Consider the following 16,410-nt stretch of genomic DNA (forward strand, 5'->3'; position numbering starts at 1 on the left):
CTAAACGTGAACTCTAGTGTGTTAAGGAACACCGTGAGCCAGTGCGGTACCAGGCATGTTTACATATGCCAGCCTCATGTCAGTCAATTTTGTTTTCCTCCACGAGGCAGAGACTACCCCCAGCTGGAAATGAGAGGGTCAGACTGATGCCCCTCCTTCCAATCCCGGTTTTCAAAACCATGATTCATAACAGAAAGCATCCTATTACCATAATTATCATTCAAATCCACGAATCTGCATTTGCCGGTTGAGACATGAATTCAGCTGCTCCAGGTGCTGGGAACACTAGCTACCAACCTAGAGCAGAGCCCAGAGCTCTTACGCGCCTTCTATCTCGTTTCAAGTTGTAATGATTTCATCAAACGGCACGAGGATGCTGAGCCCTCGGACTCCTGTCTCCTGTTGGAGCAGGCAAGCTTTGAAGTCATCGAGTAATTTCACTTTTAAAATAATTAGATGCTTAGCATGTATTACCCAGGCACCTGTGAACAGGCTCAGAACTCGAATGTTTTTGTGATTTTTTTTTTTTTCAAGTTCACCTTTGTGCTGCGCGCACACACAGTCTTTGTGTGGTCATTAGACGTCAGATCTTTGCCATTTAGAAATAACTTGGCAGCTTATGCTGTGGACTCAGACAGGAAGGGTGTGGTAACTTTTGCCAAAGTTAAGCTGCTGTACTTTGAATAAGTTGATTCAAAATAAAGTTTACAGCTTTCCAATTAAAGACTCTGTTATAAAACCTCATTATTTAGCGGGTAAAAAGAAACTGTTTTCGCTAGTCAAGGAAAGGCTGAGTGGGTTATTTTTTACAGAGAATATACTGTACCTCTCCATCCTCCAGCTCCACATCTAAGAAATCGAAGTCCCTAAAGACTCTAAACTGCTGCTCGCTGTTTGTGTCATCCATGTTCTCCTGCTCTCGGGCGCCGTCCTCAGAAGACACCAAGCTCGTCTGGTGCTCAAGCAGATCCAAATCCCCACACGATGAAAAAATCACCTAAGAATCACAAGAGTCCTCTCCTGAGAGACCGTTCTCCCGTCGGTTGTTTGTGCTACAAAAACTGTAATTGGCTCTTCATGGCCCTCTATTTCCAGTACACACCTAATTCCTTAAGTGGGTATTTTTAGAACGTTCTTTTATTATTTATGTTGGACAGGTGCCTTCAGATTAAACTCACTGCAAAGACACAAGTTCACGCAGGAGGAAAATGCTCAAGTCACATTGCTGCTGCTTAACGGACGAAGACTGGATCCCACCTGGGGGGGGAGCGGGGTGTGTGTGTGTGTGTGTGTGTGTGTGTGTGAGAGAGAGAGAGACAACTGAGCATGTGTTCACAAACTAGGGCAGCCAAGAAATTTTCCACTGTTTCTAAACGGAGGTTAGAAATTGTACATATGCACATACACTTCACAAACATATGAGCACATAATATTTTAAGGACTACTGATACCTGTAGAATAACCTGTGAGAGCAAAGAATTTAACCCTTTCAGAGATAAACCAGGAACTGATAAAGAAACAGAAGCCAGAAAGTACAGTCCTTGCTCATTTGAATTACAGACGAGTATGTGAGTAGCCATGCTCGTAATTTATACCTAAATTCCTTTCCTGTTGATATAAACAGGACAAAACATTTTTTCCCCTATTAAGATCTTTTGTATGTTAATATCTTTTTTTTTCATTTTTTTAAAAATTTATTTATTTATTATTTGAGAGAGAGAGAATGAGAGACAGAGAGCATGAGAGGGAGGAAGGCCAGAGGGAGAAGCAGACTCCCTGCTGAGCAGGGAGCCCGATGCGGGACTCGATCCCGGGACTCCAGGATCATGACCTGAGCCGAAGGCAGTCGCTTAACCAACTGAGCCACCCAGGCGCCCCTGTATGTTAATATCTTAAAACTGTCTTTTGTGTTTAGGTTCTTTCCACTGGGACATTTACTAGAACTTTACAGAAATAAGAAACTGCAAATGAGGGATGCCTGGGTGGCTCAGTCGGTTAGGCATCTGCCTTTGGCTCAGGTCATGATCCCAGGGTCCTGGGATCGATTCCCACATTGGGTGCCTTGCTCAGCAGGGAACATGCTTCTCCCTCTGCCTGCCACTTCCCCTGCTTGTGCATGCTCTCTGACAAATAAATAAAATCTGTTAAAAAAAAAAAAAGAAACTGCAAATGAACCTAAATGTTTTGCTATCCAGCCTTTCCTGAACATAGATTGATATTAAATAAAGTGATCAATAAGATTTTTAAAAAGACTTTATTTATTTACTTATTTCTAGGATGTGAGCAGGGGGAGGGGCAGAGGGAGAGGGAGAGAGAATCCTCAAACAGACTCTGCAGTGAGCGTGGAGCCTGAAGCAGGGCTTGATCTCACGACCCTGAGATCATGACTTGAGCTGACATCAAGAGTCGGACTCTTAACTGACTGAGCCACCCAGGAGCCCTGCAGAGGCAAAGTGCTCTTTCCCTCTCCCTCCGCCTGCCCCTGCCACTTTCCCCTCGTCCCCTCTGCCCTCGGTAATGTCACCAGAGCAGCAACAAACCCAGTGATCAATAACACTAAAAAGGTGACTTCAGTGGAAGCCGAGCTTAGCTGCTGGCTGCCTGGCTGGCTGGGGCGCATTTCCCAGATAAGAAAACACCAAACTGCGCTTGCGTGAGAATATATGAGCCTCCAACATTTCATCTGCTCATTAACTACACTAGTAGATACATTTTGAGATTTAAAAGACAGCTCCCTGGAGCAACTGTTTGCTAATTCATACTTTATTTGGGAAATTATTTAGTTTGCTATTTATTTTTTTGTTGATAACAAAGATGCTGAGATATGGATGAAATAAAAATGCCCAGTGAAACCAGACCCTGAGATTTTTATTGCTTTGGCTACAGTAGACTCATAGACAACTTGAATTTTCAAAATTAGCTTCAATCCTAATGCTGTAATTATTTATTTATTCCAAAACCCAATGGCATGTTGTTGTTCTGTTTTAACTGTAACATCAGTGGATGTTTATAAGAGAAAAAAATCCCATAATGATATATCATTATTTCCATCCCTATTGTGCATAAAATAATGACATCACAGGAAGAGGCATGCATACACAGAGTAAAATTACACCCCAAAGGAATGTTTATTAAATATCATGGTGCAGGAGAGAGTCATAAATAAGGACGTCTGAGCATATTTATAAAAAAAAAAAAAAATCCAAGAAATTTTAAACAATGAAAACAACTGAATATTTATTTGCAGACAAACTGGAGGAAACAGCCATTCATTGTTTCTGAACTAAGTGAGATTAAAAATCATAGTGTGGAGAGAAATAATCTACAGGCTTGATCTAGATGGTGGATATCATACCTGTAATTCATAGAAGACTTCTCGAAAGCTAAAAAAGATCAAAGGTAAAAAAGATATGGTGTCAACATACACGTGATACATGACAGAACTTACTGATGGATTTTTGCTTAATCCTACTTCTTGGCCACACAGAGAAAGAACGTGCACCAACTTCTCTTTTGTCCTCTTCTGGAAAAGAGACACACAAATACATTTTAATCACGGGGTCCTGTGATCAAATCTGTTCCAATACTGTAAGCCACTAGCCACATTTGACTATGGCCCCCGAAATGTGGCCAGTAAGAATTGAGACATATAATATACAAAAGGAATGCAAAGTATCTCAATAATTGCAAAATAGTGGCTGCATATTGAAATAATAATACTTGAGATGTTTTAGGTTAAATAAAATGTTATTAAAAATGATTTTACCTGTTTCTTTTTACTTTTTTTTAAAAAAGGCGACTATTAGTTTAAAATGAGACACACATTATGTTTCTACTGGACAGTGCTGATCTGAGTTTTCCCAATGGAGGGTGGGTGAAAATCAGCCCCTGGGTTCTTCAGCAGACACTCCTGACTCCCCTTGATAATCTTTTCTTGTCTGTTACAACTTTCGGCATTAGCAAGGCTTTCCTTACACCTAAATTAAATCTATTATATTCCAGCACAAATCTATTTTCCTCAAATGGGAGAATAACTTTACTTTCCACAGAATTAAAAAATTTAATTATCTGCCAGCCATATTAAATCTTCCTGAAGTTAAACAGATTCAATTCCTTTTGCTTTTCTTCACAAGCCTTATTTTTAGGCACTTACCCATGGAGATCCTTCTATAAACTTGTCACATTTTCCAATGACATAGATAAACTAGATCTCAGGATGATTGGTGAGTTGAGAATGAAAAGGAAGAGTAGCCGGGGCCTAAAAAATGTTAATGTACTTCAGAAATGCTCTTAAAGCAATCTTCCTAACTCTGTAAAATGATTTTTTCCCTTTTAATCTGATTTAAGTTAATGTGGAGACTGCTCGGAGGCCAATATCACTCATAGCTTTTCTTTCTTAATGGAATTTGGCTTCACTGCATTCTTCTTTCCAAAATTATAGAAGGAACACTCAATACCGTGTCTTTTCAAGGTCAAAGACAGGAAGACCTTGATGTGGGCGAATGGCAAGAGATTTGCTAAAATATTTTCCTAAGTTTTAGTGGGCATTTTACAATTGTGGGAAGGAATCAATGTAGAGGAACCTGGAACTGGGATGGATAGTTTTCTTCTCTTTTCCAGAACCCCAAGAAAGTATAGTAGGTTCTCTTGCTCAACAGCTCAATGAAACGTCACTGAGAAGCAGCTGTGTGCCAGCAAGTGTGATGCTTTGCGCTTCACTCCCCTAATCTTGGTGAGCCCTGCGGTCCCCTGCTCAGCACCCACCATTTGGCCTTCTTCCAACAATACGGTCCCTCTTTTTCTCTTGGGGACAGCTCCTCTCCCACTAAGTGGGGCTTTGCCTCCCTCACACATGTTGTAAGAGTCCTTTCTCTAGAATCACTACGGATGCTGGGGAGGGAATGCCTCTGTCCTGGAATCATCAGAGCCAAAGACCATGCAAGTCTGGAGCTGCTGGAAGCTGTTGGTGCTTCATAAGACAAGAGTCTGCTTGAGAATGAAGTCGCCAGAGAGGGAAGGAGGGCCAACACTGGGAAGGGAAGGGGAGGACAGCGAGAAGGGGAGAGAGAGAGAGGTTAAGGATCCAGTTCCTTGGTTTTGTGTACTAGAATCCAGCTGTGCGTGAAACCAAGCTATGGGAGTTAATAAATTCCTTTTCCACTTGAGGTAATTTTCACTGGGCTTCTGTCAAGTTAGTTACTGAAGAGCCCTGAATAATGCAGAGGTTTCACCCGACAGCAATTCTGATGACACTCACGCTATAATGCAGTTGCCCAGTGAGTGAATGGACCTACAGAAAGATCCAGCAGCCTGCTCTGCTCCGACTATGGCTCAGACTGTCCATGGAGACCACAACTGGAGTGCGTGCTTGGGGGACAGTGGTCAGAAGGGCCACCGGAAAACAAAGTATTTGCACATCTTAGACAAAGTTCAGGCCTCCCGAATGTCCATTCATGGAGCAGCGGGTAGATCTGACTACTTCCTACCTTCTCTTTCATTCCTGGTCCCTTAGCATCACTGACTAATCTCTTCCCTCCTCCCTCCCCTCTCCATCTGTGTAAGAATTTAGATAATTTTACCAGTCTACAAAGCACTGTGGCTTGAGGAAGCAACCAGAAAAGCAGATTCTGCATTCTTGTGCAGCCTTATCATGTAGAACTGGTTGGGAGAACTAAGGATGCATTATTTGGAGAAAAGAGAGCTCATATGGGTGAGACGCAGAGGGGGTGGGGTTTCTTTATCTATTTGGAGGACTGCCATGTGAAAGAGAGGTCACATTTCATTTGCTAAGCCTTAAGGGAACTAGGACCAATGGGTAGAAGCAGCAAACATCAGACTTCAACTCAATGTAATGAGCTGTTCCAAGATAAAATAGGTTCCCTTGGAATGCCAATCACTGAAGTGTTGAAGCCTAGATGGGCAATGTCAGGATGGCAAGGGAGAAGCCCCTTATCATATGGGCAGTTGGGCTCAAAAGTTCCCTCTGAACTCCCTTCCAATCCTGGGAGGCTAGGAGTCTATACCTGAGAGTACTGGGGCCTTTTCCAGCTTACAGGAACAAGGACATTGGAGTTGGAGCCTGATGACGTAGATGATGTGCTCCTGGTGACGGCCACAGCCCTGGGCTTCCCATCCCGTCCCGAAGAGTTCTGCAGCTCATCGTATCGCCTCCCGATGATTGGCGTCTTGACAAAAACAAGGAAAACAAAAGTTCACGTTCTTCCATCCGCTTAATAGTTCTGTGGAATACGGGATCACTCTACCCAGCAGCAACCAAGCACTGCTCATTTGATTAAACCTTAGAGAAGTTCAGAGTTACAAGTAGGCTCATTTTCCTGACGTTCAAACACATATTCTAAATCGTTTTATGTCTTCAACATTTTCCCACCCTCTTTAGCAAATCCAACTCCTTGTTCTTAAACATACTCAGGAAACCACTGATAAAGATGAGAAGCAAAACATTCAGGAAAGCAAACAGTTTTCAGATGTTTAAGCTGAAAAGAATTTCTTATTGTAACAAGAGACCAAAGTTCCTTCCCTTCTTCCCAACCTTTAAGTATTCTCAATTAATTTAAAAATGTCTTAAAATTGATTACATCTTTTCGATTATTTAAGTGAATGAATTCGGGGCCAGGTATTTGGGCAACACTTTAGAAATTTCACTTCTTGGGGCGCCTGGGTGGCTCAGTTGGTTAAGCGACTGCCTTCGGCTCAGGTCACGATCCTGGAGTCCCGGGATCGAGTCCCGCATCGGGCTTCCTGCTCGGCAGGGAGTCTGCTTCTCCCTCTGACCCTCCCCCCTCTCATGTACTCCCTCTCTGTCTCATTCTCTCTCTCAAATAAATAAATAAAATCTTTAAAAAAAAAAAAAGAAATTTCACTTCTTGAGAGTTCATTTCTCATGCTGGTGTCCTGTGGCTGGGTAGACAGCACCATCCACACTTTAGCCCCAACGAGGCTGCAGAAACCCATTTGTGGGCCTGCCCTCAGAGGTGGCAGACACGGGCTGGAAATTCTCCATCTGGTTCTCCAGCTCTTTATTCTGGAGCAGCTGGGTCCCTGCGGGCATGCAGCCGACTGGCTGCTTGTTTTCTGTACCACTTTTGAACAGAATAAACTTCACTCAAGGAATAGAAGTAGCTCTCCCCCTCAGCCATGTAAAAAAATGTTAAAAATTAAAAAAACAATTGATCGGATACCTTGATATCATACACATACTAAATACAGTTGCAGGTATCACACGGGAGCAAGAGTACCTCAACCTGGGTACTGAAAGCACAGAAGGTCAATGAGACCATTGTGTAGGCTTCAACCTACTTCACAGAGCCAGGAAGTTTCACAGAATCAGATCTGGTTCATTCCTTCAGTGAATTTATTCATTCAGCAGTGTTGAAGAATATTTGTTAAGTACTCTATCTTACACCAGACACTGTACCAGACCCTGGTAACAAAGTAGACAGAGCGTAGTTTCTGCTTTGGCGGGCTTACGGGGCCTGGGGTAAGCAAGACAGGAAAACCAAGTATTTGCACATCTTAGACCAAGTACAGGCCTCCCAAATGTCCGTTCACGGAGCTGCAGGTAGACCTGACTACTTCCTACCCTCTCTTTTCTTCCTGACTCCTTAGCTTGGTTTACTGGTCCCTTCCCTTCTCCCTCTCCTCTCCCTTAAGGCAAGACTTGAGACAATTTTACTGGGTCTAGAAAGCAGTGTGGCTTGGGGAAGCAACTGTGAAGGCAGATTCTGTATTCCTGTAAATCTCAGTCATTTGCTGGTCTGGCTGGGAGTTCAGACAGCAAAGTTGTGGATGTAAAGATAGGACAGGACCCCTGTCATACAAAGAAGGTCATGGTTTAAAATGCTTAAGATCATTCCATTTTAAAGTCATCTTTTTTTAAAAAAATCATTTTTTAGAAAAATAACTGACGCTTCTAGTTTTAGAAGCTGCCAATTGAGAGCCCCAAAGAATATGACACTTGATGTGTTCTTAAAAAACAGAACCAAATTTAGGCCTTAGGAAACTTAATTTGAAATAAATGTAAAATAAGTCTCTCTTTCCTCTCTTTTTGACCTTTGCTAAGTTTCTCCCTGCTGAAGTGGACAGAAACAGATAGCATACCTCTGAAATATCAAAGTGAAAGTCTAGGGTTTTTCCAGGTAATTCCTTAGAAGCACTGGTCCACACTCGATGTATTTCTATCTTTGAGAGGTCACTCTGCTGGTAGGAAGGCAAAACTAGGCTGGCAGATCGAGAAACTACCAGCTTCAGGATATTCAAAGCTTCTCTCCAGTGAACACTCTGAAGGGAATAAAATATTCAATGGTTAAAAACAATTTCATTTAAAAAAAAAACAAACAAAGAATCTACTGCTAGCTACCGAAACTTCTCATGACCAGTCAGAATTCACTGATTGAAACAGTGCAGCAAATTCCATCCTATGTAAAAGGCAAATGACATAAAAAAACAATTTATATATAAGAGGAGATACATTTAGGAAACAAGCAAATACAAAAATTGCAAATTTTGTCCATATTCAAATAAACAGAAGTTTAACATTACAAGGTACCATTTTTGCCAACGTGGTACCTCCTTCACACGAATAAAAAAGTCCCCCAGTGTATTTAGGCTATCGACCACTCACTCTTTCTCAAAACTCTCCCCACCTCCAGCTTCCAGTCTTCCTTGGTTGTTTTCCTACTCCCCTAGCTCCTGCCACCACCTTTGCTTCCTGGGCGCCTCTTGTCTTCCCACTTCAAATCTTCCTCATGACCTAAGTCAGGACTCTGGGAGCCGTTCTTAACTCCTGTCTTTCCCTGCCTCCGGATGAATTGCTCCCCTCTCCATTCCTGCTGGCAGTGGATCAGCTGAATCCTCCCCAGCCTCTGCGTGGACTATTTCAATGGCCTCTTAACTGGCCTCCCTGCTTGCGGCCTCTACTGAAGTCCAGCATACCCTCCCCAGCTATGGTAATCTTTCTAGAACTCTTCAGACCGAGCCCCTTCCCTGCCTAAACTTCTTCAAGGGCTCCCTCTGGTGGGCGGGGTGGAGTCCACACTCTGAACACAGCCCACAGGAGTACTCTCCCCCAGGCCGGCCCCGGAGTTCCTCACACCAGGCAAGCTCTCTTTGCCACTGTGTCTTCACTGATGTTATTCCCGTGTCCCGAATGCCCTTCCTCTCCTTATCGGCTTATCCCAGGCCTACTCTTCCTGTAAGACTCATTTGTTTTGCCATCTTTGTCTCCCTGACAAACCCCAGGCAGACTGATGGGCTTTTCCCACAAAAATATTGAGCATAGATAAACTAACTTGGTAAAAGTTATTATTATTATTTACCCAGCCTTGGGAATAAGAGCACATGAAAGAAAACACATTTCCTTCACTGTTAAGTTCTGCACAGGGGAGGTCATGATTTGGATGTGAAATTAGCCGCCATTCAAGAGAAGATATTGAGTAACAGAGATAGCCCACAGGCCTGAGTTAGAATAGGCAGCCTAGTCAAACAATTTTTCTTTTTCCTTTTTACCAGGGGCACATGATTTGTAGAAAAACGTGAACCGAACCCCTGGCCCCCACGACTTCTGTGAAGTGAGAAAGGGCTACTGAATGCCTACTAAGTGCACGACGCTTTTTGGAGAAATGCCACTTGAAAGATGGAAAATAAAAAAGGCTTGGAAACCATTTTTAGCATTAACTAAGGTCTGCAAGCAATGTGATGTTGAAGTGACGATGGGGGAAAAATGTCTAAAATTTACACTGTATGGCTTTATGGATGAGTTTAGCCAGACAGAACCTTGCATCTGCCCTTGAACTCTGCAACTCACCAAGTACACGCCTGTGTTTATTTGTTGTAGTATTTTCAAGCACACCGAGGCAAGTTGCTCAACCTCACCTCCCTCAACTCTAAAGTGACCATTTTAACCCCTGAATTAACCCTTTGCATGTGGAAACACCTAGCCTACAACCTGGCACACCTGAGTTCCTTCTCTCTTCTCCTTCCGTGAAATAGGATACTACCAATACAACCCTGCTGGGCCCTCCCAGCCAGGTGTGTGCCTTTAATACTCAGCCCGTAAGCCCCAAGAGGCAGAAACATGTCCTCTGAGGGCTCGCGAGCTCACCAGGGCTGGTCCTGTCTTTCCCCTCACTATACCACTCGGGATGTGGTCAACCACAACTGACTGTGCTCAGTGGCTTAGAGATACCAATGCACGAGTGTGCACCCGGTGCAGGCTGGCATGACCACAGCTTGGCAGCCAAGTAAAAGCTACGAATCCTCAGTCTTTCTGGAATGACTCTCTGGAAACAACCTCGTTCGTAAGTGGCGTTATCCAAATACTCACTTGCACATATTTTTCAATGGTCTTCAGAACTTCCACATTAAACTGTTTCACAGGGACGACGGACAGGTCCATGTAGCTGAGCAGACTGTAGATCACCTGGAGGAGGGGCTGCTGCACACTGGGGAGACCCTTCTCCAGCAGCTGTGGGAGGCAAGGCATAGGGGACACAGTGTGATACCAGCCTGTTCATACAGGAGCACCAATGCCTCCCCACACCTCTACGAGCGCATGTTTCCTTAGGGAGGAAAGAATCCTACCCACTAAACAAATGAAGATATCATTAAAGGCAGTGTAAGTAGTTCTGAATATACCGATACCATATCCACAGTGGAATACAAGAAACCTCAAAAGGGAAGCATCAGATATCACTAATTATTGGAGATTACAAAGTAACACAAAAGACACAAGTTATTAGTTACCAAACTGGCAAAGTTTCCCAAGTGAAAATAGTATGGTTGACGATAAAAGATGGGTATTCTTACACATTAGTGGAAATGTAACGTGGATAATTTGGCAATTGGCCTCAAGAGTACTAAAAACAGTTTATAGCTTTTGAAATAGTAATTATCCTTCTAGGAACTTTTCCAAACCTATAGGCACTAAGATTTATATATGAGATTTCAGCAAGGCATTATTTATAATGGTAATAAACCCACAAAAAACTAAACAAGAAAGCTCTGCAAGCAATATAAATGTTGAACACTAGGGAAATGGATACAAAATTATGGTAAATTGTATGATGAAACATATAATCAAGAGAATGACATTTTTAAAGATTTTTATTTATTTGAGAGAGAGAGAGAGAGAGAATGAGCAGGGGCAAGGGTAGAGGGAGAGGGAGAAGCAGACTCCCTGCTGAGCAGGGAGCCCAATGCAGGACTCGATTCCAGGACCCTGGGATCATGACCTAAGCCAAAGGCAGACGCTTACCCCACTGAGCCACCCAGATGCCCGAGAATGACATTTTTAAAGATAGTAAAGGCTATCGGATAATATTAAGTCAAAGAGGAAGGATATGAAATTTCTGTATAGTAGATGATGCCAAAATCGATGTGAATGGGTGGGTGTTACAGAGAAGTAACAATAGAAAGAAATCTAACAAAATGTTAACAGTGTTTCTCTCTAGATAACATAATGATTTTGGACGATTTTTTTTTTTTAATCTCCCCCTCCTGTTCTTTTCCCCACTTTTCTGTACCTACTAAACTTTCTTTTATAGACATATACTATGATATCAACACTATTTTAAAAAAAGAAAGCAAAATAATGAGAAGATTTATGTGACAGACATCACGATAAAAAGTTACTGTTCAAAACAAAGAACCGTAGAAATGATTCAAATAAATGCTGAAATTCCACATCAAAAGTGGTCAGAAGAAGTAACTGAGCAGTTAACACATGAGGAAATGAACAATTTGGAAAATCTAGTGCATGGAAAAGTGAACATTTTTCCTAGAAAGGAAATACACAAAGAGAATAATTTTAAAGTACCAATAAAAATATAAAACTGAAAAAAGGAATAAAAGGGATAATAAAATACAGTGAGGATATTGGAAAACACGTTTATACACTGTTGGCAGTATTGTAAATAGGGGCAATCTCTGTGAAGACCAATTTCCCAAATGTGTAGAACTAAATAATGTATTCATGTATCCATGCCCTTTACCTGAATAGTTACTTTGGGAAATGCCACCAGAAGAAATCACCTGGATGTTATCCGATAAGAAGTCTACATAAAAGGACCATTTGTAATAGAAAAAGATTATGAATATAAGCAACAGGGGAGATGTTTAAGCACATTGGGTTACATTAACCTGTTAGAATCCCACAGTTGTTGAATGTGACACTGTGTGAGCACAAAGTTAATGCTATGTGAACGGAGCAGGCTCACAGGAAATACTGACCGTAGCTACCTAAAATTACGTGTATGTGCCTGGCCAACACCTGAAAGAGCACCTGAGTACTTGAATTAGGATTTAATATATACTGTGAGAAGTGAAGTTTATAATAAAATTTTCAGTGACAGTTTGTGACAAAGGCCCAATAGAACAAATTAGGTAATCCGTTCTCATTTATTTTTATTGTGGTAAGATGTACATAACCTAAATTTACCACTCTGACCACTGTTAAGTGTACAATTCAGGGGCATGAAGTGTATTCATACTGTTGTGTAACCATGGCCACTATTTATTTCCAGAATTTGTTCATCATCCCAAATGAAAACTCTGTTAAATGTAAAATGCTAAGGCTCCATTACCCCGTCCCCAACCCCTGGTGACCACTGTTCCACTTTCTATCACTGCAGATTTGCCTATTCTGTGCACCTCACAGAAGTGGGTGGGTTCCTGTTATATTTGTCCTTTTGCGTCTGGCTTCGTCCACTTGGCATGATGTTTTCAAGGTTCACCCATGGCGTGCTATGTGTCGATGCTTTGTTCCTCTTTAAGTCTGAGTAGTGTGTATGCATGCATATGCCACATCCCATTTGTACTTTTGAAACCTCATGTCTAGTGATCCAAGCAAGTCTTACCTCCTTGCTAACTTACACTTCACTTTGTTTTAAAAAAAGGCATCGTCTGCCTTCATAAGCAGGGCATTTACGTTGGTTGTCCCAGTATTTCTTGTGAGCTGAGGCATGTGTGTGCTTTCTTGTAATTCTTGCAGGGACAGATGTGACCAAGGTGATTATCCAAAGCAGCAGGGTGGCATATAAGAGAGGCTCCTTAAAGTGCCAGGGATGGGATGGAGTGTGGAAAGGACCTTTGGCTGTTGACAGTCTGAATGCCGCTCACATATTGCTGACCCAGACCGCAAATCAAAATCCTGCAGATCAACTATCAGTGTTGATGGATAGGGCAAGGACCCTCTTCCAGGTACAAGAGTTCAGTCTTGTGGAGCCTTTCAGAGGACGACTGACTCTCTAGCCTATCTGCACCCTGTTCTGGTGACATAACAAAGAGAAGTTAGAATGTACCATCCTCGTCACTTCTGAAAAGGCCTTAGCAAGAGGTATGCGTGCACATCCCTCAAGCAAAAGCAACGGTGAATATGCTAAACCGAGGTGACTGTTACGGCCATTTCACTCAGATTTCACGACCTTGTGTGTTAAGCTAGTGAGTGACCAGAGGTGCTACCAGAATACATTTCATCACTTGTCCGATATGTTATGTATTTCCAGGACGAAGGACATGGGGCTTGGAACCAATGTGCTAGAAAGAAACACAGTTGTATGAGGACGAAAGTCCCATTCAAGTTTAAAAAACAAACTTAAAGATGAAGATAAAAAGCTTATTTCAAAATAGATGCTTTGCTAATTGGTTTAGAGCAAACAACCATTAAACATACCAAATCACACAGTAACCCCCTAAATAAGATTTGAACACCTGGAGTAATTAGGATACAATTTCCTCATTTCTGGAAGGTACTGACAGGTATTAGTGCAGTAAAAAGAAGGAATTTAAGTTTTTGAGGCAGGTATACCCCAGTTCAAAGGCTGGCTCTGCCACCTTAAACATGTGGCAGGTTATTTAACCTGGCTGGGCCTCAGATTCTTTGAGGATAGCGTCCTCATCACTGCATTGTTGTGAGGATTTAAAATGCTTCATACAGCATCTATGGTAATATGTAATAGGCTCTCAATAAATGAAGAGATTATTATCCATTCCGTGTAAATTTTTTACCCATGAAAACTATAGTGGGTATCCTTAACTGAAGAGCTTACCTCTGCCAGGTAGGTCACCATATTCAAGGTAATGTCAGTGTATGCTTCGTGAAGGTATCGGCAGACCACGTTGACCCACGTGGCACAGTCCCTCGTGTAGCTGTGTGTTTTATAGAGAGTCATAACATGTGCAAGATTGGAAAGTTTGGGATTCTTTTCTTCCAAACACACCTTTTAAGAGAAGAAAATCAATTAGGGATAAAGTAGCCTGATGAGCAGGAAGATGTGTCAGAAATTTTGCTGTAAGATTGCAATGTTTGCAATTTTGCTTTGGAATCTGGAAAACACATTGATACTTTTTTTTGTGTGTGTGTGTGTGTGTGCAAGATGCAGAAGTGCTTATCTTAGTCATTAGCTAATATAATTTTCACAGATTCTTTCCACCTGTCTTCTCAATAATGAAACCACAAGATAATGTGCGTTGGCTACTCAGAGATGTAAATTACTAGCCATATCACAGTTATGATTTTCAGGTTTTGTGAAACTCATTTCCCTTTCAGGGCAATTTCTGCTTAGCATTGGACCTTCCAGAAGGCCTGTATGGATCCACCTGAGTGTGGCGGCAGAAATCATACCTGAGCAATCCTTTCGGCTATATCCTTGCAGAACTGATTGGGATTTTCAAAATGTTGGATCAGCTGGGGCAGGAGACACAACACGTTCAGTGGAAACCCTGGATCAGAGAAGATGCAGTGGAGATAGCTGAATATGGTGCATTTTAACTGTTAACCGTGGGAAGGAATATTGCAGATTTCTTCCCAAGGTGATCCAAAAGCAGTCTTTTGAACCAGTTTTACTGTGATCTAACACAAAATCCAGGAAAAAAAGGGTACAGCCACAATGACACCAGTTATAGAGGAGGAACTTGAAGTAGATGGGTAATTCTGAGATATGGTGACTATCTTGCTATGGGCTGTGAATCAGGATGACTGGCAGAGATTTTAAAAAGCAGATTAAAATGAACTGAAGCGCTAGTCTGAAACTTTTATCAAAAACCGTATTTTAAGAAAAGCTTGTATGAGAGGGCATAGGCCAACCAATTTAAGTCTTACTCATGTAATGTAATCAAAAAGACTCTTTAAAATGGTAAGTAATGGCTTAGTACCACTGTGTTAAGCTCTACCTTCATGAAGAGAAGTCTGGGCCACATGCCATGGTATTAAAAATACGGCTGGTGATTTGGCTTGATTCAAAACGATAGGGAACCAAGCAAATTTTCAAGAGGGGGGGAAAAAAGCTAAGAAAACAAGAAAGATTTAGGAGTTAAGAAAAAATAGAAAAAAGGTTTATCTGTACAAGAACAATGGAATAAACTGACAGTACCTGTGATTTGATCTGGAAAGCACAAAGAAATCATTAATATATAACTTCTGCCCCTGTTACGCTATTGCCTTAAACATGTCTCCCACAATTTAAATAGTTTTAAGAAATGACAAACTACTCCCAAAGAACAATTTCTAAACAGAATTGTTGAAAGTACTAAGCCCATTACCATATTATACTCAACACTAACACAACCACCACTAGAACTGCAAGAGAATGAGTGATGTTGGCCTTACCAATGGCTTGGGATGAATCCACCATGGATACTTTGGATACTGGTGTGAGCAAACTGAAAAGCTGCAGGGTCAAGTCGGTGGTGGTGAGGGAGGTGAATCCTTTCAGCAGCAGCTGCTGCAACCCTGAGAAGTCTGACCACTTGAGCTGTGCCTGGAGTTTTTCAAGTTTTTCTCGGTTCTCAGCTTTATCAAGTGGCATGTGAGCCAGTAGCCTGTTCAACAGCCTCAAGGCCATTAGGTATTCAAACTCAAAATCAGATTCCATCAAGGCCACTGTGACCCAAAAGATGGTGGCCAACAAGTTGGTTGGATGGTTTATGTGTGATGGGTCTGAGAGGCTGTCCTTCAAGGAAGATGAGCTTCTTGTTTTTGAGGACAGGCCTTGTTGGGTACAAGCCTGAATTCTGTCCAGTGTGGCACTCCGGGGTGGGTCTGAGGATCGGTCAACAACACCAAATTTCTTGGGCACAGAAAAGCTTCTTTGATGCCGGCTCCGTTCTGCAGTTGCCGTATTGCCACTGGCCGCCCCAGGGTTCACATTTAGTTGTCCTGTGCTCTTTCTGCTTGCTGTTAGTTTAGTGCTAGAGCTTAAATCTGGTGATGAAGAGCTGGGTATAAAAGTAAAAAAGTTCAAAAGAAAGCCAACATGCTTCAGTGAAGAGCCAGTCCTTTTAAGATCCACTGACAAATAATAAGGTAGGGAAATCGTTCTTTGGAAATACTATTATTTTTTTCTCATATGCTTAAGCTTACAGGAATAAATTTTCTATTCCTAAACTTAAAGCTAT

General features: G+C 42.0%; 1 protein-coding gene across 12 annotated transcripts in view; it reads right to left on the bottom strand.

Moving 5' to 3' along the window:
* Positions 1 to 16,410, bottom strand: part of FRY (FRY microtubule binding protein) — a 347,615-nt gene that overhangs the window by 42,417 nt on the left and 288,788 nt on the right. For all 12 annotated transcript variants that reach the window (XM_035003581.1, XM_035003580.1, XM_035003582.1 and 9 more), the window contains 8 exons: positions 15,623 to 16,230; positions 14,639 to 14,736; positions 14,064 to 14,234; positions 10,343 to 10,483; positions 8,119 to 8,298; positions 6,024 to 6,185; positions 3,449 to 3,523; positions 827 to 997 (listed from right to left, as the gene is read on the bottom strand). In XM_035003581.1, the coding sequence (XP_034859472.1) occupies positions 827 to 997; positions 3,449 to 3,523; positions 6,024 to 6,185; positions 8,119 to 8,298; positions 10,343 to 10,483; positions 14,064 to 14,234; positions 14,639 to 14,736; positions 15,623 to 16,230 (1,606 nt within the window). The remainder of the gene's footprint in view (positions 1 to 826; positions 998 to 3,448; positions 3,524 to 6,023; positions 6,186 to 8,118; positions 8,299 to 10,342; positions 10,484 to 14,063; positions 14,235 to 14,638; positions 14,737 to 15,622; positions 16,231 to 16,410) is intronic.

This window comes from Mirounga leonina, unplaced genomic scaffold (assembly GCF_011800145.1).
Source record: "Mirounga leonina isolate KUSES-001 unplaced genomic scaffold, KU_Mleo_1.0 Mir_127, whole genome shotgun sequence".
Lineage (NCBI taxonomy): Eukaryota > Metazoa > Chordata > Mammalia > Carnivora > Phocidae > Mirounga > Mirounga leonina.